Below are 27951 nucleotides of genomic sequence, written 5' to 3' on the forward strand. Positions count from 1 at the left end.
CTAAAAACCCATCTTTTTAAACTTGCTTTTGGTTGATTTTTATTTTTAGGTTTTAGCTTCTGTGAAGCATTTTGTGATTTTTATCTTGAAAGGTGCTATATAAATAAAGTTTTACTTACTTACTTTACTTACTCTTTTTGGGACAGTGGCGCGGCTGCCCCTCTGTTGGTCTTCCTTGGTCTCTTGTGTTCTGGGGGGCCTCTGTATGTCTGGAGTTTTGATCTCCTCCATACCTGCTTCATGCCCTGGAGGACGGGGCAGTGGCTCCCCACACCCTCTAGCAGAACATTACATGAAGGAACCTTTTAAAAAGAAGTGCGTTCATGCTCACAGGTGTACACACGGGTGCTCACACAAACAAACTACACCCTTTTTGGCTCCTACCTCAAAGCACACTGTGTTCTGTTGATCTTATGTGCTGCACAATAATGTTTAATATTTAGTATTTACTGTCATATTCCCATATATCATTGTGATGTTGTTTATTCCATTACTCTCGTTTTCTTCTGCTTGTTTTCTTTTTTCATTCTCAACTGATCCAGGTGATCGATATATGTATTTTTTTTGTTTATTCTGTTGGTTTTTGTTTTTTGCCCTTCTCCCCCTTCCCTCTTCTCAGCTGTTTTTCTTTCCCTCTTTCTTTCTCCCCTTCTTTCCCGCAGTCAAGTCTGTCCCGTATTCAGCAACTGAAAATAAAATAAACATTAAAAGGTGAATCAAATGGACCATTACGGCAAGGCTGGGATGATCAATTTGGTAAAGTAAATCCGTTGGGCATCTTTCTTCGCCTTTAGACAATAATTCTGATGGCAAAAGAGCCAAACGGGACAGGCAGAAAAAAAAAAAAAAAGGAACAGCTAGCGGGGCCTACACTTTCTTCGGCTGCACCAGCTATAGGGGCCTGGCTAGCTACGGGTGAATGAAGGGTGCGAAGCCAAGTCTCCAATTCAGTAATCCTGGCTTCCAGAGCTGCAAATATGCAAATATTCCCATGAGAAAAGTGATTCTCGAGTATTGAACGATTTGTTCATGAATCGCGCATCACTATTTCATACAGAACTTTCTACATAACATTCTATGTTATGTCACTCTGACTGTGATGTGATACTACACTATCATGCTTTATGCTATCAAGCTAGAACAGTGTAGGTATAAAACAATATCTTTAGTGATGGGGATTTTTAAAGTCAAATTATAGTACAAATATATGTAATCTATTGGTATCACTTGACTGGTTTTAAACAGTAATACATTGGTATAGTTTTATGGTGATTGTTTTATACTTTCTGTTCTACCATACAGGATACTCTACTGCACACACAACTGAAGTCACAGAATTTTTTTTTTCATATTTTGCAATTCCAGGAGCCAGACTTTCTTGCAATTCTTAATCTGGAATCTGGTCTTGTGTGACCCTAGCTCAGGGGTCGGAAACCTGCGGCTCCGGAGCCGCATGCGGATCTTTAGTCCTTTTAGTGCGGCTCCGCGTGGTTTGGGAAAATAAATTGTTTTTTTTAAGAAATTAGCTGAAGTGTATTTTATTTATGTTACTTCTTTTTTTAACTTGTAGTTCTAAATTGGAAGATTATTGTGATATTGAAATATAAATATACAATTTTATTCAATTTTTTCAATTTGTTTTTTAATCGCTCAAAATAAGCGTCACACTTGCGGAAGCCGATATACCCGCTGAAACACCGTGCATTTATCGAGACTTCCAACCCCAGGTAAGACAATTCTGGATCTTCGGATGCACATTATGTCAGTGGGTCCACTGTGAACTATGTAAAAAACAAACGCCGCTCAACTTAAAAATGCCCTGCCAAGTTAGCTCTGTAGCTGACATGGAGTTTAGCTGCAAACAAATGTCCTTGCATGATTCACCTGTGTGCTCCATCCCCCATAAAGAAGTAGCACACCTTTTTTGGTTGTGTGTTGACAGCCATAATCTCTGAATTCCTCGGCTCAAACAAGTACACGTACTGATTCAAGATCACACACTGAAAGAGGATTTTTAAAATTGTAGTTAAGGGCAGGGTTCAGCAGTCTTTGTGAGAACATGCACATTGAAAAGAGAGAGAGAGAGAGAACAACAAAAAAAAACAAAACAGGAAAGACCAGAAAATGCACGGATGGGTATTTGTACTATAGTCACTCATGTTATTACATTTGGCAAACTAGAACACTGTGTTCTAACTTCAACATTTACAGTTTAAACTCTGATGAAAGGAATTTTTTAAAGAGTTGCCAAAATATTTCAATAATGACTTTATATTCTACTTGCAGCAATGAAAATTAATAGTTCAAAATCAGTCAGCTTGATGAGAGTGTTTCTACAATCAAAGGAACACATCTAAAAATGTTTGAGAGGCAGACATGCATCAGTACATTTTGGGAGTGAAAACTACTGTAAAAAACTAAACTAAACTGAAACTGATAAGGACTGTGTTAGGGCTTGTTAAGTATGCAGGTTTCATCCAGAGAAGAACTGGTTTATATATTTTTTTAAAACTACAGTTACATTATTTCCTGTGTTGCTTTGTTGAAAGACCTTAGATGGATTCACTCCTTTTTACCTCTTACCTCTGTGCTTACTTCTTCTACAAGAATGACATATTTTTGATCTGTTGAATGGTATGTTTAATGACGTCAAAAGGTTTAAGTAATGAGAAGCACTGACTCAGAATGATAACACACTGAAACATACTTTGAATGAAACACATTTCATGCTGCTTCTGAAATGTGGTAATGAGTAGGTGTAACAAAGCAAGACAAAAACAAAAGAAAACATGCCCAAACTGGAAAGACTGGGAAAATTGCACAGTAGGTATTTGCAATTATCACATTTGGGGACTGCAGAAGAAAGCACTAGCAGCTTTCCTAATCGTGGAAAAAGTTATTTTCAAGGTTTAAGTCAATTCAATTTTATTTATATAGCGCCAAATCACAACAAAAGTCATCTCAAGGCAGGTTAGGGGTCAGTTATCTTTACTTTTAAGATAACTGAAAAAAATTTGTAACACAAGTAGCAACATAAATGTGTTTTTTTTGCCTGTCCCGTTTGGTTCTTTTGCCATCAGAATTATTGTCTAAAGGCAAAGAAAGATGCCCAACGGATTTACTTTACCAAATGGACCATCCCAGCCTTGCCGTAATGGTCTATTTGATTAACCTTTTATTGTTTATTTTATTTTTTATTTTCACTTGCTAGATACAGGACAAACTTGAATGAGGAAAAGAAAAGGGAAAAAGAAAGAGGGAAAGAAAAACAGCAGAGAAGAGGGACGGGGATAAAGGGCAAAAAAAAACCCCAACAAAATAAGCAGACAAAAATGCATCTATCAATCACCTGGATCACCTGCTGAGAATGAAAAAAGAAAACAAGCAGAAGAAAATGAGAGAAATAGAATAAACAACATCACAATGATATATGGGAATATAACAGTAATTACTAAATATTAAACATTATTGTGCAGCACGTAAGATCGACAGCGCACAGTGTGCTTTGAGGTAGGAGCCAAAAAGGGTGTCGTTTGTGTGTGTGAGCACCCGTGTGTACACCTGTGAGCATGAACGCACTTCTTTTTAAAAGGTTCCTTCATGTAACGATCTGTTAGAGGGTGTGGGGAGCGACAGCCCCGTCCACCAGGGCATGAAACAGGTATGGAGGAGATCAAAACTCCAGACATCCAGAGGCCCCTAGAACACAAGAGACCAAAAGAGGGGCAGCCGCGCCACTATCCCAGAAAGAGCTGAGGAGAGCCCCAGATGAGGGGTCACTCAGCAGCCGTGGAGCAGAAGCCAGGGGAGGTTGCAGTGACGTGCCCGTGAGCTCCGCCGGCAGCCAGCTGTGCCAGAGTGACTGAACCCCAGGCCGAGAGGCCGAGGGCACCCCACCCCCGAAGGGGCCCAGGCTCCAGGCCCTGATAAGCAGCCACCAAGGAGTGAGCCGGTGGGTACCCGGACGCCCATCCCCGGACACAAAAAACCACCAACGCACCGATGTCTGAGGGCGTCTGCCACTGGCAGAGAAGTGGTGGTGGGGTTAGATAGTCCTCCAAACCTTTGAGGGCCTGAGATGTCCCCAGAGAGGTGGCGTCTGATACCCGACCTGACATATAGACTGTATATTATACATATAGCTCCAATTCACAACCTCTTCTTCCTTTAAATGAAGCTACAACTAAGCATAATCACAAAATTAAAAATCTTTCATCAACAGGGACCATTATCTAGTGGAAAGTTACTGAAACACTGTTGTTTAGACTGGAATGGGACAGCTTCTTATAAAACTGTTGGTCGTCCGTTACCATTTTGAGATTCACGGCAACATGTCATGCAGGATGCATCTCCCTTCTAGAAGTATTTTGTAAGAGAATAAAAATGTGAAATGGTCTACTGAGCAGTGTGTTGTCTTCCATTGGATGCCTATGAGGAGTCAAAGGAACTCAGTGAAGTGTTGATATTTAACAATTGGTGGCTCATCTGGGGTTTCCAGTAGGAGGCTGAGGAAGACAGATTGGGTGGTCTGGGGTTCGGCCAGCAAAGCGAACAGCGACCCGGGTCATCTTAAAAAGGTAAGTGCCACCTTTAATCAAAAGTGTGCATATTGGAGCTTATCTAAATTGTCTGTTTGCTAAGTTGATTGAATACTCAGTGTCAATTTGCTGCAGTAGACAAAGAGGATGTATTTTCCACCCTGATTTACGAATAAATTCTTTACAAATCCTACCATGTGAATTCATGGATTTTTTTTTTCACATTCTGTTTCTCACAGTTGAAGTGTACCTCTGGTGCAAATTACTGACCTCTGTCATCATTTTAAGTGGGGGAACTTGCACAATCGGTGGCTGACTAAATACTTTTTTGCCCCACTGTATAAACATCCACATTCCAATGTAAGGAACAAACACCCACTGATGTATAAAATAAAGACCAGCGAGTCTCTGTGCCCTCACTCTCGTGCGAGCGCTCTAGTGGCTGCCCTTGATAGCAAGAAAACCTGTGTTTCTCCTCTCTGATTCTCTGCTGAAGAAGGGTTTTAGAATACATCTCTTGACAAAGTAACTTACCCAACACTGCTAACAACAAATTAAAACATTAACTTCAAGTATAAAGGTTTTTTAAAACTATTTACAGCGACTCAAATATCAAATTCCACCTCACAGAGGGCAGGAGAGCAGCATGCACCTCATCGGATGAACGGAAGGCTGTGGTGTGTTCAATGACTACCAAATCATCAGAAATCCCACACTCAAAAAATACCTGGGTTACACTGGCAGCACAGATTACACAACAGCTGGTCTCAGTGAGTGTGACAGCAAACACCTTATCCGATCACGTGGTCTCTCTAGCTGTGCCACGGAACCAGCAGAGCCAGACACTGGTTTTGCGATGCAAGCTATGAGGACACAGCGGTAAGGCCCAAATCAACAGAATCCAGAGCATCACAAAAGAAAAGGCCAGGCTTCAGTGGCTGTGAGTGCATGTTTCCAACTACATCCGGAAGGGTAACTGGCAGCAAAATTCAGGACACCTCCAGTCCACTCATAGAGTCTCTGATCTGGAGGCTCATCTAATATGTACCTGGATGCCAACCCTACAGCCTCTTTTCCTTGATTTCTTCTTAGGATTTCCTGAGGCACTTTTTGTAATTAGCTCCTTTTCCTATCAGGAAAAGCACACAAATAGTAGGGGGAAAGTTTCCTTGAACTATCCCAATCATCATAAAGGCGTTCCATAGACTTTTTGATGTGGAGCAGGGGAGAACAGTCATACGTCACAGCGGCAGAGGTGCATTTATTAAACGTCAGGGTTGATATAATAGCATAAAATGTAATAGGAAATTGCAGACAGGTAGAAGCCAAGCACAGGCATCATCTTGCTTGTCATCAGAAGCTATGAAGCTATGATTTTAATCATTTTACATCTCACCAAGAGATGTAAGAGATACTGTGTGTGTGTGTGTGTGTGTGTGTGTGTGTGTGTGTGTGTGTGTGTGTGTGTGTGTGTGTGTGATTAATATATCAGTGGAACAGCTCAGATAGGGTAGCTAGAGAGACAAGACTGAAATGGTTTCAGCATGTGCAGAGGACAGATAGTGGATATACTGGACAAAATATGATGAAGAATAAGTTGCCGAAGGGGAGTAAAACTGTTTTATGAACAAAATGGAAAAGATCTTTTGTATGGTGGTATACTGAAAGGACTTTATTGTATGTAAACACTTCCAAAAATAAGTAATCTCTGATACCCAACATGCAACTAATGAACAAAACTACACATTTTTTTTTCTTTTTAGATCTACTATTCTTAAGTATTTTAATTCTACAGTTCTGGGGGCTGCTTATCTTAATGCCCCTGAGAGACACCAAAAGCCAGATTACCATCCTCTGAAAAAATGGATTTTCCGTTGCTTATGAAGTTTCTCGATATATTGATATTCCAGCTTTCCAGGATGTTGTCCAGTTCTCAGACGTGTGTTTTTGATTTCCTCATAGTAATGATTCCAGTTTCCATTCTTGTCTGCTCCAAATCCAAACACATTAACCTGAAGACACAAAAATGTGGATTATTAATCACAAATGAAATTAACATAAAATAATTATAGATTATAGATTTCATTAACATGCTTTAGCTCAGGGGTGTTGAACTCCAGGCCTCGAGGGCCGGTGTTCTGCAGGTTTTAGATATCACCCTGGGTCAACACACCCTAATCAAATGATAAATTCATTAACAGGCTTCTGGAGAACCCCAAGACATGTTAAGGAGGTAATTTAGCCATTTAAATCAGCTGTTTTGGATTAAGGACACATCGAAACCTGCAGGACACCGGCCCTCGAGGCCTTGAGTTCGACACCTGTGCTTTAGCTTAATGCAGTGCAGGTGATTTGCCATTCCATTTTTCTTTTTTTCTTTTTTAAGTATATTTTATTAAAACCAAAAATAAAAATACAGTCTGTGTAAGTTAGGATTGTCAGTACTTGTCATAAATTCTATTACTAGCACCCTCACCATCCCCTGGAATTTTCTCATACCAAGAGCCTTATCAAGGCAATAGGAAAGGCCAAGAAACAAACACTTCAACATGCAAATACAGTAACAGTATAAAACTATATTAAATACATACAATTAATAATAAACAGATAAACTGAAGAAAGAGAAATAGGAAAGAAATGAATGTTAATGTTAAGTCTAATTGTTGAATGTCGCCATTGTGTTTCTTAAATTTGTATAGTCTTAGTTTAAGCAGTAGGATCAAAGCCATTCCTTTGATCCTGACCACCTCTCCAGCCACTCTGTGCTGGGGGAGGTTTTATTGTAGATACATCCTAACTTGAAGATCTGTTTGATGTTTGGTAGAGCTTCCTACCCTTTGTATGGTTTCACTGTGTTATCTTTGGTAAACCATACATTGGGTGTGGGGGAAGACTACCCTCTTTATGACCAAGGATGTTGTTCCTGCTTTTAGGTTTTATGACCCTTTGACCAACACACACACACACACACACACACACACATTCTCACACACACACACACACTCAGTGTATACATTTACATACAGTGCCTTGTCTTTGTAACCAAAGGGGGGTTGCAAGGGGAGGTGTTTTGTAAACTATTGTTTGAAGTTTGTCAATAAAAGGCGGCAAGAGGAGGCCACCAGTGTGGTCATTTCAACGTGCTGGTCACAGACGAGAGGCCTCCCTTGCGCAAGAAATCGAACGTTGTTGCCTTGCTTTTCTTTCATGGGAATAAGTCTTAGATACAGCGGGGTCTGAGTTTAGACCCAACATTAATTGGTCCTTCGAAGCCGGAGTCCAAGAATTTCGCCGCACACTGAGGGGAGAGAGGACACGCCGCAGACTGTCGACAACCAGGCCGTTAGGACGCCTGACAAAGCCCTGGAGTGTTAAAGTCGCGACCAGGCCGGTGGAATAGCGTCTGAACTCCCCTCGTGGACGGCGACTGACGGGATTCTAGGACTCTCCTGTGAATGAAACGCAACACAACGGTAAGCAATCAGAGAGCGTCTCTATAACCGTGTGAATGAATGTGGATCCTAGATACGCGTCACCGTGATTCTGCGTGAAACGTTTGAGTCCGGGGGAGCGCTGGTCACGAGAGCGCACGTGACCCAAAACAATAGAGAGCGGCTACGGGCTGTGCGTTAAACGTGAGTCCGGGAGCGCGCTAGCCGCGTGAGAGAGACGCAGGCTTCTCCGCCATTTGGGGCGTAGAGAGTTCTCCGCCATTTGGGGCGTGGAGAGAACCTAGGTTCAGAGTCCGGAATCTCCGCCATTTGGGGCGTTGGAGAGTGTCCGAAGGTTGAATTCTCCGCCATATGGGGCGTTTGAGAGTTTTCAACAGAGAGCGCTAGCTGTGCGTGCAAACGCAAGCGATAGGCCTATGTTGTGTGTGTGCGGGCCAGACGTGGTCTGCGTGAGTGTGGCTGATTGTTGTCTTGTAATGGAGAATAAAATGTGTAAGTCTGCCTTAGAAGGAGATGTAAAATTTATGGAGAAATTTTTACCAGGCAGCACGCAGTATGTAGGTTGTTGGTGTAAGAAATGTGGATTTGAAGGGACATTAGTGGAAGTTAAGTGTAAAATGCTGGTAGAAAGAATAGCTGTAAGTGTAGCAGGTAAAACAGGTAAAGCGAAGCAGAGGAAGGAATTGCAGTTAGCAGTTGCTAAGTTGTGGCTGGAGCAGGTTCAGAAGAGGAGAGAAGCAAGAATGTTAGCAGAAAGTAGAGTCAGAGAAGAGCGTGAGAGAGCAGAAGTGGAGGAGAGATTAAAGGCATATTAGGAGCAGCATTGAGTCCAAGACAGACTAGGCAAGAGAGGAGACAGAAAGGAAAGAAAGTGAACACAAACGTTACAACTACATATCCATCCCTGACACAACACAAAAAAAAAAAAAACATATGGTGTTTCTGTAACAGCGTGTGAAGATGAAGAAAGTTTTTCTCCTGATCAATTCCGCGAGTGTGAGAGTGTCTGACGTCATGGTGTGTGTGAAAGGTATCCAGCTGGGGCAGACGTGATTCTGCAGGTCACCTGCCCAGTGGACAAAAAGAAATAAAATAGTTGTGTGGATGAATGATAGCATGATGAGTGTTTGGTGTTTCTCAGTCTGAAACAGCTGTAATGCTATTTTCTGTTTTGGAGAAAAGTACAGTTAAAGAAAAAAAAACAGAGAGAGATGTGTGTTGTTTTAAGCAGTGATGAGAATAATGGAAGTGTGATGAGAGATGAACACAAAAACATACTGAAAATGCATTAACCATACTAACCCCACATGCATATACACATACAATGATACTCATGAGACCAGACAGCATCTTAAGCATGAGATTCTGTTTGTCATCTTGTCCAAGTCACTAGTAAGATGAAAGTGATACATAGACTAGTGGACTGAATATTATAGGAGGACAGATGGTTGCATCATAGAGGAGGAAACAGAATGCTGATGAGAGGTCTTAAATGAGTGAGTTGAGTGAGCTGATTGTGAGTTTCTGGTGTGTGAAGAAGTTTTACCATGACACACATTTAGTTACATGAGAACTAAAACTGATTATGTGCTAAGACAACAGGGTTATGCTGTATGTTGTGTGTATGGCTGATTGGATGAATGTTTGAGATTAAACTGGCTGTTTGATTGTCTTTATTACTAAAGTTGAACCTGCCAATTGGGTTGTTACGATTTATCCCCCTGGCATGAAGAACACGTGTCATGACTTTAACAAGGCCTTTCTTTCCATTATTTTCTTTGATTTCTTTTATTTTCTTTCTTTTATTTTGTTACTTTCATGGTGCACTGAAAGTTTTGTTTGATGATCTCTGTTTGAGCAGATCTGCACGATTAGAATCGAAGCGTCGTCGAGAAAACTGTTGCAAAGTGAGCTTCCCCAAAATTAAAATGGGCTCTTATTTGGGACAATCAGGAAACAAATTCCTGTCCAAAAGGATTCAACGAGGAAATCCAGTCTAAATTATTTTTCTTTTTGAAATGACGTTGTTTTGCTGAGCGTGGAAACGAATGCGACGATAATTTCCACAATTAGCAAAAGAAGGAATCACTGAGTGAATGAGTAAGAATTTTAAAATAAATGGGGAACTGACTGACTGACTTAACACCATTGTGTGAAGTCAACCCCCACTTGACAAAGGTGTGGATGTATCTCTGTGTGTGTCTCTGTTACAGGAGCAGAAAGATGATAGCAACATCTGAGGTTGCGTGATGGTTTAACCTTTTAAATGCCATTTTTATGTTTGTGAATCTATCAGAGGTGTGTTATTCATGGGCTTGTGGTACTCACAGAAGTTACTGTGAGAAAGTGTGTACACACCTGCGCAGCGCTAACATTTGCATTTTTTCTTACAGCATTGCAGTTTTTCATGTGATTTGATGATGTGGTTTTTAGCAGAACAACTGGTGGATGTTTGTTTCTTTATTTCAGGTTTTGTTTTCTTTAAGAGTGCATGTAGCATTCAGCAGAAGTGGACAAGTGACATGAGTAAAACAAATAAGAGATTACGATATTTATGGAATAGTTTATTATGGGCTCATTTGCTGGCCACTTTTGGACCCATAATAATATATGAGTGGAGTGACTTTGCTTAAGGGAAGTCACCGATTACATTAATGTTAACTGAGCACATGGGATGATCCATGTTTGAGGCGAATTATGGTAACAATAGTGATTTAATGATTTGAGAAAACCTGCACATGACACTTGTCTTGCTGATGCTGAATGCTTGTTACTCTTGTGATATACTTGTTTATAAGTGTGAAGTTTGATTTTACTTCCAGATCTTGTTTTCCAGGCCATGATGGTGAGTATGCAGGCTCCTGGTGGAGCCAGTTTTTAAGGCAGGGATCCAGGTTTGGTGAGTTGACGCATGAGAGTGTCCATGCGTCAAGAGGTGGGGTCCAGAAGTAACATTAAACAATGTTTTCTATTATTGTTGCAGTGATTTGTGTGATTAGCTGTTTATTTACAAGTATTAAACCTATGCAAGTGGTGCATCCTTGTTCAGATGAGGCTTTGATGGCCTATAAGTGAAGTTCACTGATTACAATGTGGAATAACATTGAGATGTTAAATAATTTGGAATAAATTATGGGAAAACGTAGGAGTTTAATGAGTTTAGAATAAACCTGCAATGATACTTGTCTCTGTGATGCTGAATACTTTATTACTCTTATGATCTACAGTTGGTTGCGAATGTGAAGTTGTTTTAAATTTAAGACTTTGTCTTCTGTGATACAGGAGCTGGGAGCTAAACAAGCTGAACATTTAAGTGCTGATTAATGTTTTTACACAGGGTTACAGCTTGGAGTGAAGCTGCTCCAAGGGACAAACCCTGGAGATTGTTTTAGGGAGACTGTGCAACATTCTTGTACATGTCTCATTGGGGAGTTGACACATGGCGAAAGCCGTGTGGCGAGAGGAGTGTCATTTTTTCAATTTGTAGATGTCGTGAGATGCCATGATGAGAAGGAGTGACTGAGAGGATCGCCCACAAAATGGAACCTGAGGGAGCGTGCCAAGCTCCAAAAAGTGACAGCGCAGAGGAGGTCCAGCGATGGACTTGTGGTTCTGTGAACAGCACAAATGCAAGGTGACTGTAAAATAACTAACAGCACTTTTTCCACAAGTGAAGCCAGTAACTTACTATCCTAAAAGATTAGCTCTAGTTGCTCGTGCTTTACCTCCATGCGTGAGATCAGTATGTGCAGCAGCTTAAGCTGTACAATGTTTCAATAGTTTATTTCACCTTTTGCAATTGTTAGTTCCACACGAGGTAGATGTTTACTATTGCAGACTAAACTTACATTTCTGTCACCTACAAGACACTTGTCTTTAATGTTACTGTTACTCTCACAACCACACATATTACCATAAAGTGGTGCAGAATTCTGAATCTGTCCAACCCTTTTTGCCAACGGAGGAGGGCACTTCTCATGAGTGTAGAGAGCGCGAGGAGAAGACGTGTAAGCTGAGGGATGACTTAATAGATGTGCCACTCGTTGAGGAAAAGGTTTGGTTTGTTGATGATTTGAGTTTTATAACAGCAGAGGGACAGACTAGAACAGGTTTTACTGTAGCAGACAGTGAGAGAGAGTTATCTATGTAGGACAACTAGCATGTTTCATATTTGCTTGAGCAGCAGAGATGCTAGCTTTAACGGAAGCGTGTAAAGCTGTAGAGAGACAATATACACTGATAGGTAGTATACATTTGCTACTGTACATTTCTTTGTAGTGCAGTGAGTGAGACGAGGTGTGACAACCTCTACAGGGAAACCTGCAGAACACACCAAACTCTTGCAAATTCTGCTGGATGCAGCGTTATTAACCAGTGGAATTGCCGTTTGTAAATGTGCAGCACACATGTGAGGGAAAGATCCAGTTGCATTAGGAAAAGATTTTGCAGATAAGATCGCAAAAGAGGCAGCTGTAGTTAAACATGGTGTTAACATTTTAGAAATACAGCATCAGCAGACATGCACATCCACTCACCTACAGCAGGAAAACAGTTGTGACTTACAGAGGGAGCAAGCTTGCAGGATGATTTTTTTTATCTGTGTGATACACCAGTACTGCCTAATAATTTGTATAAGACTGCTGCTATTTTGAGCCATTGGCTATGCCATGTCTCAAACAGGAGGGAGATGAGCAGTCGTTATACTCACTCTAGGATTATTAAATACTTTTTTAAAAAAAAGCTTTTTTGCAGAGAGAACTAATGGAACAGTAAAGTTAAGATTTAGGAAGACAGGCAGGACATGGTTAGACTGTATAGAATAAGTACATGAGGATTACTCCAACAGAGAATGGTCTGACTCTTTGAGATTACACATGTTAGAGCATTTAGAGTTCCAGTCTTCTGTAGTGATGATAGAAAAGCAGAAGAGAGAGCATATTAGCGGATTAGATGCTTGAAATGTTTAAAAGTAAAGTAGTCATGAGAACAAATGATCTGCCAGATGATTCTGTTTCTTCGCAGGAGCAGAGCCTGAAGTCTGGAGATTGGATGATGATAAGGCCATGGAGAGGAAGTGCTGGTCCAGTCCACGATGGGAAGGTCCATATCGGATGCTGCTGACGACGACCACAGCAGTGAAGATTGCCGGAAGGAACACTTGGATATATCAAGCGCACTGCAAGAAGGTGACACACATCCAGGCCAGCTCGGAGTAAGTGGCAGGAAGACCGGGAACAAAGGGGGGGAAAGCCTCCAGGGCCCCTCGTCTCAATCCGGTGAAGAAACCAACTGAGCCACAGGTACTCATTAGAATGGCTGGGAATGTGCTGTGCATCTTCTTGTGCCTGTGGACCCTGAGTGGGATGACAGGAGCGCATTGGGACAGAGCAAATCACACCCAGTACCCGCATGGGTTTTCAACCAACTACTGGTGGCAGTTTAAGAACACAACCGGATAGCATCACTTGGAGCGAGACAGTTTGTTTGGTTGCTTTAGCAACACATCCAGGAACACTGCCAACTTTTCAACTGCTCTGAACCTGAATGGAAGGTTGATTCACCAGTAGCTGGGAAGGTGAACTGCTCTGGTGAGACAGACCTGCTCGTCTGACTCAAAGAATATGACTTGTTGCAGGACATTATACAGTTAAACGAACTGGAAACAGGCCAATTGCCTATGTGTACGAAGGACAATGGATTAGCCCAAGTTGGAGATTAACCATGGAACATGGCAACATCACTTATTATTTTGTCTTTTGCAAGAAGGATGTAAACAGAGAAGCCTTTTGTCTACATTTACATCATGAACACTTGAGGTTTTGAGCCAAGAAGATCAAAACAGCTTGATCCAATTTCCTTTACAAAGCTTTTTCTGTGGTGACAACAGGACAGGAGAAGAGTTGTAAATGCAGATAATTCACCAGTTGACTCTAACCCCCACAGGATGCCTACAGTGAGAAGATTTGGGGGGTTGATAGGAGTCATAAAGAAGGGTGTTGACTTGCTGCAGCTTTGAAGTTAGCTGAGAGCCACATGGACAAACAATAAAGTCAACTGATGCGTTTAAATACCTATGTCTGTATACAGTTGGATTGTAGAGACATATGATTTTTGAGAATGATGATTCTTCTTGTTTGACCTTTGACATTCAGTTGTGTACTTGAAGAAATACATAATGAATTGCACGACAGGAGTAGATCCGCCACAAGGCTGGATAGCTTGGTTACCGTCTGGTCCTTGGTGGCATCTTCTTTTGAAAATATTAATTCCTGTTTTTGAACTGTTGATACTGATTTGCTTATGTATAGGATGTAGTTTACTGTGCATGAATGAAATCTACACTGACACTGTCTAAACAAAGGGTGCATAAGTTGAAATTTAAGTATACAATGACAAAAAGGAGGGAAATGTTAAGTCTAATTGTTGAATGTCGCCATTGTGTTTCTTAAATTTGTATAGTCTTAGTTTAAGCAGTAGGATCAAAGCCATTCCTTTGATCCTGACCACCTCTCCAGCCACTCTGTGCTGGGGGAGGTTTTATTGTAGATACATCCTAACTTGAAGATCTGTTTGATGTTTGGTAGAGCTTCCTACCCTTTGTATGGTTTCACTGTGTTATCTTTGGTAAACCATACATTGGGTGTGGGGGAAGACTACCCTCTTTATGACCAAGGATGTTGTTCCTGCTTTTAGGTTTTATGACCCTTTGACCAACAAACACACACACACACACACACACACACACACACATTCTCACATAACACACACACACACACACACACATTCTCACACACACACACACTCAGTGTATACATTTACATACAGTGCCTTGTCTTTGTAACCAAAGGGGGGTTGCAAGGGGAGGTGTTTTGTAAACTATTGTTTGAAGTTTGTCAATAAAAGGCGGCGAGAGGAGGCCACCAGTGTGGTCATTTCAACGTGCTGGTCACAGACGAGAGGCCTCCCTTGCGCAAGAAATCGAACGTTGTTGCCTTGCTTTTCTTTCATGGGAATACGTCTTAGATACAGCGGGGTCTGAGTTTAGACCCAACAGTTAATAGCTACCTGTTCCTGACTGATTAACTGATTGATGCATCAGTGTAAAGAGTGAGCTTATCCCCCCACTAATGTGTTCTGCGTTGCTCTTAAAAAAGTTATTATTAGGGGACCAAGGACAGGGAGGCAAGTCCCTTGGTCCCCTAATTTCCTTGGAGGAAAGGACTCTAAAAGTAAAAGCCTCAAAAACTTATGTCTTGATGTATCCTCAATCATCTGTGTATGGAAATCTTGGTAAGTTAATTCTATTCATCTGGACATAGCATTTTCATTGGTAAAAATGTCCTACAGGTTTCCCAAGCCTTAACAGTACATTTGCATAATGACTGAAGAGAGCATCACTCGCTAACAATCGGCTTTGAGGTCAGTTTTATGATTATTAATACACACATTTGTATGATTATAGATCAATTCTCCAGGAGTACTATTCACAGACAGTTGGGGAATGGCTGCAATGTAAAATTTGGTTCTCATTTTAATGCTCCAACCTCCACACCTTTTTAATTCATTCACTTCTCATTAGTACACGCGTCATCCAGCCTAGGGGCAACTGCCAGTTCCCGATGAGGCCTTCCAAATTCAATTCCCTATGAGGCCTTCCAAATACAATCACAGATTTTCTATCTGTGATTGTCAAATCTAAATAAGGGATATTGTCCCAGCTAGTTTAATGGTATTTAGGTAATTCTGCTCTAGGAATAACCAGATGGTAAAGATCCCTTGTGGTAATGCTTAAACTGGAAATGATATCTATGCTCTCATGTACAACCAATGGGCCAATAATGAATGGTGTAGCGATGAATTATCATATCTGTTCCTTGAACCTACCTCATCACACAAGTACAAGCTGAGAACCAAAGTCAGAAAGCCAGTGGATGGATACCTCCCATGCTTTTCTAGCCAAACATAATGGACATATTTCATGAAAGCAGGGCTGAGGATCATCACCTATTAAAGATTACAATTAGACTTCAATGACAGTTTAGTAAATAATAGAATTACCTTTCTTATGACATATCATATTCTGGATGTTTGAAGAATAAGTCATTCTACTCACCAAATTCGTGTTAGTTTTCACACCTGATTTAGCAGTTTCTTTTTGCCTGTTGGATATAACAATAACATGAAATAAGTCCAAGCTCAAAAATGCAACTGCATTTTAAAATATGGTGCAGTTTACCTTTGTGCTTTTGTAATGGTTTGTTTGTTTGTTTGTTTGTTTGTTTTCTAATTCTACACTGCCAGGGAGGCACCGAGACCATGACACAACTGTGTGTGTATATATTATGTTTTTGTCATGGTCTGTGGCCCTATGTCTGTGGAGTGTGTGGGCTGCCCTGGTGGCCACACCTCCGGGCTGGGCCATCACCTGCACACCTGCTTTCCATTCTGGGCAATTACCTGGAGGACTATTTAACCCACGCTGACGGATGTTCCACGCCAGTCTGTTAATCACCCCTCAGGGGTAACTAGGCTTCCCGCAAAAGCTTTGTACATATGTGTCATTTGAACTGCGTTAATTCTGCCTTCATGTGCCTAGGGTATGATCCGGCGTTTGAGCCTGCTACCTGCCTGTCCTCCTGCTTGCGAGCAGTGCATCATCTGACCTCATCCTTGCCTCCTCGGATTCGCTTCCCACGGACACACTTCCCCCCCCTTCTGAGTCCCACTGTCCAGCTCTGATCGTAAGCCAATTACAAAAGCCCTGTCTTGTTGTGTCTCCCTATATGCCAGCTCACTAGTAATTTTCTCCCCTTTCTGTTGCAGCCTCTCATGGTCCTGATTATGGCTTCCCTGTGTCGTTTATCTTCCCATTTTTTTCTTCAGTTCCTCGTTTTGTTTCTTTGGTTGTTCCGGGTCACCTTTTGTTAAAGCAATAAACTGTTTTCTTGCTCGCATTTGACTTATTGAGTCTCCTTTTGGATCCCATTTGTGTGAGCGCACTGTGGTGCATGACAGTTTTATTGTTGTTGTACGCTCTTTCTCTCCCCCTCTCCTCTGTCTGGGTGGAGCTCATCTTAGGTTCCCGCCTCTGACCCACGCACCTGCCCTGATTACCAAACCTCCCGCTGATCTATCTGATTTCACGAACACTACTTAAGATGGCAGTTCAATACTTCTCATCGGGATTAAGCCGCTTTGAAAACTAACCCTGAGATATGTTTTTGTGAATCTCTATCCAAATTTAAGACTGTTTGGTAAAGGCATCAGCGCAGTGCTGAAACATTTCTGACAAAGATGTAAAAATAGGAATTCAGGATGGAAACACTTTTTCATACAACTGTGTAGGGTTAAAAAAGCTTACATACCCCCATTAGTATTATATTATAGCCAGTTATTTGCTTGATTACATGCTTTTGGAAGCCGTAAACAAGCTCTTGATATAAATCTGATGAGATATTTCACCACTCTTCTTGATGGTAGTATAGGTAATTTTAATTAGCTGGCTTCCTGGCACAGGACTGTCAACAAATTTTCAATCTGTTGGGGCTGTGGGAAGGAATTTTGTCTCAACATGTCACAACTTTGCTAAGATCTGAATGATGACTCAAAATGTCAGAGGATATTGGTTAGGATGTTCAGTTAAAAAAACCCCACAACCACCAAGGTTCAAGCCTGTCATGAACTGGAAACTGCTGGAACACAAAGCTCCATTGTCTACAGTGAACTACAATTTCACATTTAGTTTAAAATACACACTTTCATGCTTGACTAAAATTTGCAGCTGGGCAACAACAACAAATGTTCAGACAAAATAAAGATTGAGCTATTAGGCCATAAAGTGATGTGTTTAGAAAAGCAGTGGTGAGACTTAAATCTAAGAACACTGTGCCAACTGACAAGCATGGTGGTAATAAAATTATGCTCTGGGGCTGTTTTGCAACCGGAGGTAATGGTTGAAAAATGTCAATTCAGACCCATAATTGAATTGAATATTGAGACTGACAAGTTGAGCTCCAGAGGAATTTGCAAACATTTTTATACATCATAACTAATATAAGTCAGGGTAATATTTTTCTGGGCCAAGGGACTCTGAACAGAATGTCCCAGACTTAGGTTATAAGTAGAAAACAACAGGCTAGGAATTGCTAGATAATATTAATACAACAAGGTTAGGGAGGGAGGTGTTTTTTTCAGGAAAGGAGCAGGAAATGCAAGATGAGGTCAGACGTGGATGCAGTGCAGAAGTTCCACTTGGGAGAAAGCAGGACTGGCCACATCATTTCCCATAAGAGGATAGTCATAATAATAATACTTGTTTTTTGTTGTGGTATAAAACCACTTACAGGATATTACCCGCTTAAGGGGTCCTTTTCGTAAAGTAGACCGCTGGTTCACATCAAGGTGCAACGCCGAAACTTCTAAAATGAATTAAATATTTTAAAAGCTAGTCAGGGGCGCCCATTTAGCTCAGTGGAATGAGTACCATATCACATGGCTGTGTATTTCCTTAAAGAAAGAAAACGAACATTAACATTCACCAGTTTGTCTGTTTGTATCTGGAAATCCCAGAGGATCTTTGATCAGCCATTCTCAACCACCGTAGGGCACATATTCGCAGATGTTTCTGTACACTATGCTGACCACTTTGTTATAGAGTTCCATGTATGCCCTGCCTGCAAGCATTTTACACACTGCTGTTATGTGCTGGATTCTTTCAGGGGCATCTTGGTACAGCCTGCACCTAGGCTCTTGTCTGTTGTTGTAGACACCCCCCGGCATCTAGTGCTCAGAGCTTGTTTCTCTGGTGCCATTATTAATTTCTCCGTGCTGTCTTTCAGTTCAGCTTTGTCTAGCCCCTGGTAGGATTTCTGGATATCAGCCACTGCTTTTACCTGACGGTGCTACATACCATGCAGGGGCCTGTTGTCCCATGGTATTTCCTCTTCTTGCTCCTCTTCTTTTTTGGATTTCTGCTGCCTGAGGTATTTACTAACCAAACTAAGTTTGGTCTTGGCCATCTTCCTGATGTTCTCATGTTTGTTGTTTCATCCTGGACAGTGGTTTTGACAGCCACTAGTCCTCAGCTTTCTTCCTTTTGCTTACAGCGTACAGTCTCAGGGAGCTGGATATATGCAAGGTGATGAGCTTCCTTTTTTTTTTTTATATCAGTGGCTTCTATATCTTCCTTTGACCATGTTATTATCCCATTGGGTCTCTCTTCACCAGCAGGGCATGGGTGTTGATTGCCCGGATTAGTGATGTGCGGATCGATACTGAAATATCAATTCCTCTGATACCACTCATTTATGTTCTAGAATCGACTCTCATATTAAAATATCAATATTTTAGTAATTTGGGGTAAATTTGTAGTTTATCACTAACAGGAACAGAGTGGAAAGAAACTATACTGGGTACATGTAGCTCAAGCGGTAGAGCAGGGCATCTACTGTAGCAGCTGGTTCATTTGTGCTGTCAGATGTTTATGAGGAGTGAAATTAGCTTCAGTAACCACTAGGCATGATTCATGTCAGGGCTTGGTGGTGTCCAACTCTTTATACTTGAGACCCTTTCTTGGTCCACAAGAAAGTCTGCCACTGTGATGCATACTGGATCCTGTTCAGGGAGGTTTCTGCAGTCTGCTCTTAAATGGTAAAGGGACTGATTCTTATATACTACTTTTCTACTCTCCCGGAGTACTCAAAGCGCTCTATACAACATGCATCATTCTCCCATTCACACCCACTCATACAAGCACTTCCTTCTATACTATGCAATCTAAGCATTCACACATACATTCAGACTCCAATGGATGTATCGGAGAGCAACTTGGGGTTAGTATCTTGCCCAAGGACAGTGTTGGGGAGTAACGGAATACATGTACCGCCGTTACGGATTTAAAATACAAAATATGAGTAACTGTATTCCGTTACAGTTACCGTTTAAAAAGGTGGTATTTAGAATACAGTTACTTTGTTGAAATAAATGGACTACACGGCGGTACTTCCCTGTTTCATGTTGTGGCGGGTCAGGACTGTTTGGGTTTTGTTTGACAGCTACGTTCTGTTGTTCCAGGCGGCAGCGTTACGGTTGCCATGGTTACAGGGTGAAGCTCTCTCTGCGTGTTTCCTGGGTGAGAGAGCGCCTTTTTGTTATTGTTATGCTAAGCTAATAGGCAGAATGCTACAGGTATAGCTCTAAAGAATGTAGCATCATAGGCAGTGTAGTCCATGCTGCAGGGAGAATGGACTGCCATACACGTTATGTGTCTGTGAGCGCGAGGAGGGAGAAAAAGTACGAGTTGTCATCGAGTAAAAACGGGAGCTGGAAGCATGTAAATATAATAATAACCACTGCAGCCAAGAAGAGTGCCTGAGGAGCCCAGTGATATATATATATATATATATATATATATATATATATAAACAGTGTGTGTCTTTTAGAAAGACTAAGTGCAGCAGGCTGACAGGAAGTTGCAGAGAGTTGCAGAGAGTTTGCAGAAGCGAAAGCAGTCTAAGTATTCTGAGAAGCAGGTTGGACGAGGCTATTTGAATTACTAGGTTATTCAAATTGTCTGTTATACTTTTATATTCTTTTACTAAGCTCTTAGTAGAGGCTCTTGATTAAAACATTTATTTAGTAGATGGCATATACATAGTCTCAGTTAGGATGAGCCTCTGTTCTGGTGAAAGGTCAGAAGTGCAACAGGTGAATTGAAAAAGAGCATTTAAGGACAAGACAGTAAGTGAGAGGTGACATACTGTAGAGGCTGAGTGAGGTCGTGACATACACCCACACACACACATGAGTTAGATTTATTTATAGGAAAGAGGTTAGTCATGTCTGGTTGTAACTGCGAAAGTGTCTCTGTAAACGAGGAACCGTTCCTTGTTGTCTCGGCAAGAAAGAGGAACAATTCACTTCAAGACAAGAACTGAAAGGTAGACAGGAAGTACCGGCCATGAAAATAGAAGATGATGTTCTTTCGAACTGTGTTAAAAGTCATTGTGGTTGATTTGACGTATATATATATTCTGTCGGTGACGCATGAAGGGGCGTCGTTAAATCAAACCCTGATGCCATAAAAATCTGTGTATGCTTTGATCAAGTCGAAGATCGATTGCTGTCTGCGTACAGAGTCGTCTTCCCACACGTGTGTATTCATTAAAATCATTGTTTGACCAAGATCTTCTGGACCATGGTGTTTGTACTCTCCTTCCTCAATATCTGAACCTTAACAATATATATATATATATATACACACACACACAAACACATATATACATATACACCAAGACCACGTAAAAGTGGTCTCGAGACATCCAACACTAGTACATTCAACCAGCCTCACAACAGCAGACCATGTGTAACCAGCCCACAGGATCCTTTGAGACCAGCTACCCGCACGGCTGCAGCAACAATATAATATATTATATATAAGCACAGACGATGGTCAGGATCCATTCCCTGACCCGAAGGCGAAGGGAACAAACCCTTCATGAGACAATATTGCACTAATTGCCACTTTTAGTCTTGTACTGCTCAAATTTGTACTGCTGCTCACTACTGCCACTTTATCTCATGTGAAATTACATTGTCCCCCCTCCGACCTACCTCAATACATGTCACTTTTCTATTTCTCTCTTTTATGTCTTTCTGTAAGTATCGACAGGAAGTTGAGCTGCTGGTACTCTGCAGTCCGAACAGTCTGGAGCTGAACATGCTTAAGACTGTAGAGATAATAGTGGACTTCAGGAAACATTAACATCAACACTGCTCCATCTCACCATATCAGACCGCCCGGTGTCTACTGTGAAGATCTTCAGGTTCCTGGGTATTACTGTCTCCCAGGACCTGAAGTGAGAGACTAACATCTCCTCCATCCTCAAAAAGACACAGCAGAAGATGCACTTCCAGAGACAACTGGAGAAGTATAGTCTTCCACAGGAGCTGCTGATCCAGTTCTACACTGCAGTCATTGAGTCTGTCCTGTGCTCCTCCATCACAGTCTGGTATGGAGCAGCCACTAAAAAGGACAGGAGCAGACTGCAGCGGACTTTATGGGCAGCAGAAAATGGCCTGTAAATGTCAAATGGCCTGTATTTGTATAGCGCTTTACTAGTCCCTAAGGACCCCAAAGCGCTTTACACAACCAGTCATCCTCCCATTCACCTACACACTCACACACTGGTGATGGCAAGCTACGTTGTAGCCACAGCCACCGTGGGGCACACTGACAGCGGCGAAGCTGCCAGACACTGGCACCACCGGGCCCTCTGACCACCACCAGTAGGCAACGGGTGAAGTGTCTTCCCCAAGGACACAACAACCGAGACTGTCCAAGCCGGGGCTCGAACGGGCAACCTTACGATTATAAGGCGAACTCTCAACTGTCAACTCCAGGACCCGTACCTCTTAAGAACCAGGCAGAGGAAATCATCACAGATTTCTCACACCCTGGACACAGACCTTTTGACCTGCTGCCTCTGGCAGATGGTATAGAAGCCTGCAGACCAGGACCACCCAACAAAAGAACAGTTTCTTTCCCCTTGCTATTTCCCTCCTAAACCGTTGAACTGTCACATTGCTTCACACTGCCAGATTGCAACTGCAGTTTATGTACACTCTGTGGTATTCATTTCTGTAATCCAGTATTTTCTGTATATAGGGATTTAGATGTTTTTATATTGTGGTTTATGTATATTGTTCATTGTGTTGCTCATATATTGTCTATTTTACATGGTTGTGCTTGAGAGACACCAGCGACCGGAACCATATTCCTTGTATGTGTTTGTGCATGCATACTTGGCTAATAAATGTGATTCAGATTCTGATCATTTTTTTCCCATTACTTTTATTTCTTGTGGGCTCTCCTTCCTTTATTCATTTTTTTCCTTTTACAAAATCTAATGTGAAATATACAAAAGTGTATATTCAAAGGGTTTTGTCTTGCAGTTATGCATTAAGACTACACTTTCAAATTATAAATGTTAAATAACCAAGATACAGAACCAAATAAAAATATTACCTTTGTAATACACACATACCTTTGAGTAAAAGACCGGATAAGCCACAGTAGATCGGAAATTTTGAATGGAAAAAACACAAGATGTGTGGTGTTGTCCAATTTTTTGAAACTCCTTGGATACATCACATGGTATGTTGTTTTGTTTCCAACATCTCTTTCAAAGCCTTTTGTGGGCCCAAGGTTTATTCTAAAAAGCACAGAGGATATATTGTTCATATTATCATCTATTGGATGATATATGTAGAATGAACATCCATACTGGGGAAAGAAAATATCTTATTCAATTGAGTTTTAAAGGTTTTAGCAATGCTTACAGATATTTAAAGATAACACATGCATGAAGATTTCAAAACAGTATGTTCTACTCTTACCTTATGACAATATCATGAAAGTCTATCAGTGGTCCATAACGCGATCCATTGAGATTACCAGAATTCCCAACCACAGCACAAGTTCTACAAAGGTCAGGGCTGGATCTTGTGAAATTGACTTTGGTTGGGAAGATCTGAAAAACCTTGTTCACTGTTTTATTGTAGAAAGCGAAGCTGCGTCTGTCTGTCTGTATTTTCTGACATAAAAAAGTATTTAATTAATTTGTTGAGTTCACTAGCTTTTTTTTACTAACTGATTATTCTGAGAGTATATTTATAAAAAAAAAAACCCATCCCTATTAGCACTGGAAATTTGGTTAAAAAGATGATAACGACTTGTCTTTGAAATCAGTAAAACAGTATACACACCTACATACATACGTTTAAAATACAGAAATTAACATTTACCTTCCACCAGTTAAATGTATCCTCTGAGATATTGTTTGTGGGTGATAGAAAGGGCTCAGGAGATTCTTTCATAAGTTCACTAAGCCATGGGTCATAGTCCATTAAACATTTGTTGCAGGCACAAACACTTTCATTCTGAGGGGGGAAGAAATCCTGGTACACATTTAAAATCCACGAAGCTCTAGAAAAGACTCCAATGGCAGTGGCACACAGCAAGACAAAAAAAATTAATAGTTTCCTCTGAAGCATCTTCACACCTTGATATTCTTGAAAGAGGATCTGATCCGTTCTGTAGATACACACAAAACACAGGATTTAACAATGTGATAACACATGACCATACAGAATCACGTCATCACGCTGCAAACAAGACCAAAACAAGACCTTAGCCAATATTAAAATCAATTTGTTACATCCAAAATGATAGGATGTAACTAATGTCTACAAACATGCTTGAACTAATTGTTACTTCCACATCTCCAAAAGTTAATTCTGGTCATCTGGACATAGCGTTTTCAGTGGGAGAAACATTTTGTCACTCATCCAAGTGACTTCTTCAGGCTTGGATGAGTCTGCAGTCTTCAGCTGACTGCAAGTTTCCCCACTCTTATAAGAAGTGCATTTGCACAATGACTGAAACCGGGCCACTGAAGGAACAATGGGCTGGGAGGTCAGTTCCTTCATCATAATTATGCAAATTCTCATGACCATTGATCAACAACCACTGATCAAAGCCCACTGATCAATGGCCTTGAGTACCATTCACAGAGAGTTGGGGAATGGCTGCAATCACAGCATTGTACGATGGCAAAATATGTACCCTAAGGCCCTCTCCTCAATTCAGAGATGGTCTTTCCCTTTTTACATAAATGGCATCCTTGACTTGCTGCTAAAACCAGCGTTCCTCCTCCAAAGGTTGTTTGGTTTCCCCGATGTATAAATCCTGGAAATCCTCCTGGCACTTAACAGGGTACACTATGTGTTGGAGTCAAATTGTTAAATGTTGTCATTGTGTTTCTTAAATTTGTAACACACACACACCTTTTAAAACAATAGGGGGTTTTACGAGGGGCCTGCGTAAACTGTAACTGTCATGGAAATAAATAGCTGCGAGGAGGACTGCTTGTTGAAGAAGTTGGATTGGAGACAGGTGAGGAGCGTTGAGCTCCAAGAGCTTGGTTCCAACCAACCTTCCCTTGCTTGCAAGTAAAAGCCGGTTGAAGATGTTTGTCTTGTTTTTGTCGTTAACGAGAATAAATTTCTAAATTAGCAGGGCCTGTGGAAGCACAGACCCAACACTATGTCACTCTGTTTGTGTCGGGGGACCCAATCCTTGGGGTGGACCAATTTTTGGTGCAGCGTGTTTTGGGGTTTAAAAGCCACACAGACACAATGTTTAGAAAAAATGTGTGAACTGCTCCAATACTCCTGACACATACAGGATCACTACAGGTTTTCACTTAGGCAGCGGTTGTCCATCTCTCCTGGATCAGCTGGAACTTTCTTTTGGCGCCTTCCCAGCTTTGACAAAAGTCCAGCTGGGATAACCACATTTACTCAGGGCCTTCTTACTGTGATGTTCTTCTGCTTCCCTGGTCGCTGTGTCTGTGGGGATGGTGTTCGCTCTGTGTTGTAGTGTCCTGATGACACCCAGTTTTTGCTCAAGTGGATGATCGGTATGTGTAGGTTTACGGTACACATCAGCTTTTAGATGGGCCCCATTACTGATGGAATGTCTAAGAAGGCTAATCTCCCACTTTTCATATCCTCCCTGGTGAATTTTGATGTGTTGGTTCAACGTCGCAAAGACAAAGGGGTTGATATTGGACTTCCGGAGGTGCAGAGAAGTACACACCCCCATCACCATCAACGGCGTTGCTGTGGAGAGAGTGAGCGAGCAGCTTTCGGTTCCTTGGTGTACATCTGGCTGAGGATCTTACATGGTCAGGACACATAAACAAAACAGTGAAGAAGGCGCAGTAGCGCCTCTTCTTTCTCAGGAGACTGGAAAGATTTGGCATGAGCCCCCGCATCCTTAGGACCTTATCTATCGCTGTGCTATTGAGAGCATCCTCAATGGAGCGGTTCTGTTACCTGGTATGGCAACAGCACCACTTACAACCGCAAAGCTCTCCAGAGAGTAGTGCAGTGCTCTGAACGGATAATTGGAGGTGGGCTTCCCTCCCTCCAAGATATCTACAGGAAGCGGAGCCTGAGGAAAGCGGGAAGGATCATGAAGGACTCCAGTCACCCCAGCCATAAACTGTTCAGACTACTTCCGTCAGGAAGAAGGTTTTGCAGCATCCGGTCCCAAACCAGCAGACTGAGAGACAGCTTCTTCCATCGGCTTCTTCCACAGGCCATCAGACTGCTGAACACTTCATAGACACCTCACCTTCACTACTGGAACTTCAACATTATGCACTCCACACTGTATATAAATGCCACTTGTTTTGCACAATATCCAACTACCAACCTCTGTATATTTTATATATTGTTTACTCTATTTAATTTGTAAAATATGTACACACACACACACGCGTAGAAAAACACATTTAGTATATACATCCAGTAATGCATACACTCTTATATTGTACATATATTTATTACTCTCAGATTTAGCCATTCTTATATTTTGCTTGTTTAATGTTATTGTATTTTTTGCACACCTCTTTTGCTTGTGAAGCTCGCACACAAGAATTTCACTCGCATTTCACTAGAGCGAAGAAATCACTCACTCACTAACCCCCTCCTTCCTGTGCTGAATCGTAAGTGTAAGCAAATCACTCAGGACTTGCTCACCCCCTCCCTCCTGTGCTGAATCATAGAGCGAACGAATCACTCACTCAGTGACCCCCTCCCTCCTGTGCTGAATCGCAAGCGAATCACTCAGGACTCGCTCACCCCCTCCCTCCTGTGCTCAATCATAGATTAATTTTAGAAATGTTTTTGCTCTAAAAAATTGTTGTTTTCTTTTAGAATCATTCATCTTAGCAGTAAAACATCTCTTTTCTTACAGAAAAGAGAAACAAATTAAGTTTGAGTGAAAATGTACATTTTTTGCACTCTCTGGTCAACTGACTCAGTGAATCAAATGACTCAAAAATCCTATTCACTTTGGTGAGTGACTCATTAAAACTCAATTCAGAAAAGAATCAAATTTACCATCACTAATCAAACACTCATTAAAACAGCGACCTAGAGATACGTTAGCGCACTCATCCCCAACTGTCCGAGTGAGGGGCGGGGTCACATATTGAAACAGACAGCCAGGCGGGGAAATTCCGCCTCTACATTTTGCGACTCGTTTTATTTCTCTATCTGACAAGAAAACTATTCAATCAGATAGTTATTTGTGGTGAAGGAAATACAGTTGTACTTTCAAGCAGCACATCTGAAATTCAAGCACTTTTCAAACCTTAAAAAGACAACATTAAAATTCAAGCATTTTCAAGGATTTCAAGCACCCGTACGAACCTTGCTGGTACCATAATGTCCTTGTAAGTTATATCAGGCCCTTTTAGAGCAAAATTTAGTATTTTGGTCTAGACAACCCAAAATCTGATGTCCACATATGTGGACGCCAGGTCCTAGGAGGTTAATGTTATCTGTCTGATTTCAAAGTATCTGTCGCATCTGAAAAATGCTGCAACTTGCAGCTGAACTCTGCACTGGCCCAGCTTAACCAATATATCTGTGCAGCAATGCTAACACTGGGATTACCTAATTTGTAATCTTTTTTAAACCATCTGTTTAATCTTATATGTAAAAAGAACTAACAGAAATAAATAAAAACACATTGAGCCATTTCCCAAAATAAAAGTACACGACACCTTATTTAAAGTAGTGAATCACATGAGTGATCATTCTATCATATGGAAATTAGATCTGTCAATCTATTCAAGACTTTCTGTCCTAATTTCTATCAAAAGTGTCTAGGAGCTACATTTAAGAAAAAATAAAATAGAAATAATGATAAAATAAAAACTTCATTATAATAACATAGAAAAGAGTTTTGTGTCGTTATAAATGTGTTGAGATCAGAAAACACTAACCTGTTTTATACAAAGAAAGTGGAGAGAGTAGTTGTGAGATGTGATCAGTCTGCAGTCTCTTTCTTGTCTGAAAAACTTTACCTTGTGGTAAAGACTTGCAGT

The 27951-nt window shown here is 41.2% G+C and overlaps 1 protein-coding gene and 1 long non-coding RNA gene across 7 annotated transcripts in view; one reads left to right on the forward strand and one right to left on the reverse strand.

Annotated features, from left to right (window-relative positions):
- Positions 1-14973, forward strand: part of LOC309696714 — a 109853-nt gene extending 94880 nt beyond the window's left edge. The window contains exons 1-2 of one of the 2 annotated variants that reach the window (XR_014273628.1): positions 7930-8011; positions 10813-14973. This is a non-coding gene — a long non-coding RNA (uncharacterized lncRNA). Of the gene's footprint in view, positions 1-7929; positions 8012-10812 lie in introns of those variants that run through there. The other variant, XR_014273627.1, reaches the window with a different exon arrangement.
- Positions 6189-27930, reverse strand: LOC309694603 (CMP-N-acetylneuraminate-beta-galactosamide-alpha-2,3-sialyltransferase 1-like). Of its 5 annotated transcripts, none has more exons than XM_082514794.1 (7): positions 27850-27930; positions 23795-24083; positions 23387-23583; positions 23035-23202; positions 16104-16149; positions 15875-15994; positions 6189-6550 (listed from the first exon to the last, which is right to left on the reverse strand). In XM_082514794.1, exons 2-7 carry the CDS (start codon positions 24041-24043, stop codon positions 6383-6385), a joined length of 948 nt encoding a protein of 315 aa, XP_082370920.1. In that variant the 5' UTR covers positions 24044-24083; positions 27850-27930; the 3' UTR covers positions 6189-6382. The 5 variants fall into 5 exon arrangements, 4 of the variants coding, with proteins under 4 accessions (XP_082370920.1, XP_082370922.1, XP_082370921.1 ...); XM_082514795.1 differs by lacking the exon at positions 6189-6550 and adding an exon at positions 6557-7987; XR_014272924.1 differs by lacking the exons at positions 6189-6550; positions 15875-15994; positions 16104-16149 and adding exons at positions 16232-17555; positions 17727-20116.
- Between the last annotated feature and the right edge of the window lie 21 nt (positions 27931-27951).

The sequence above is a fragment of the Aulonocara stuartgranti genome (genome assembly GCF_965226115.1).
Source record: "Aulonocara stuartgranti genome assembly, chromosome: 3".
Lineage (NCBI taxonomy): Eukaryota > Metazoa > Chordata > Actinopteri > Cichliformes > Cichlidae > Aulonocara > Aulonocara stuartgranti.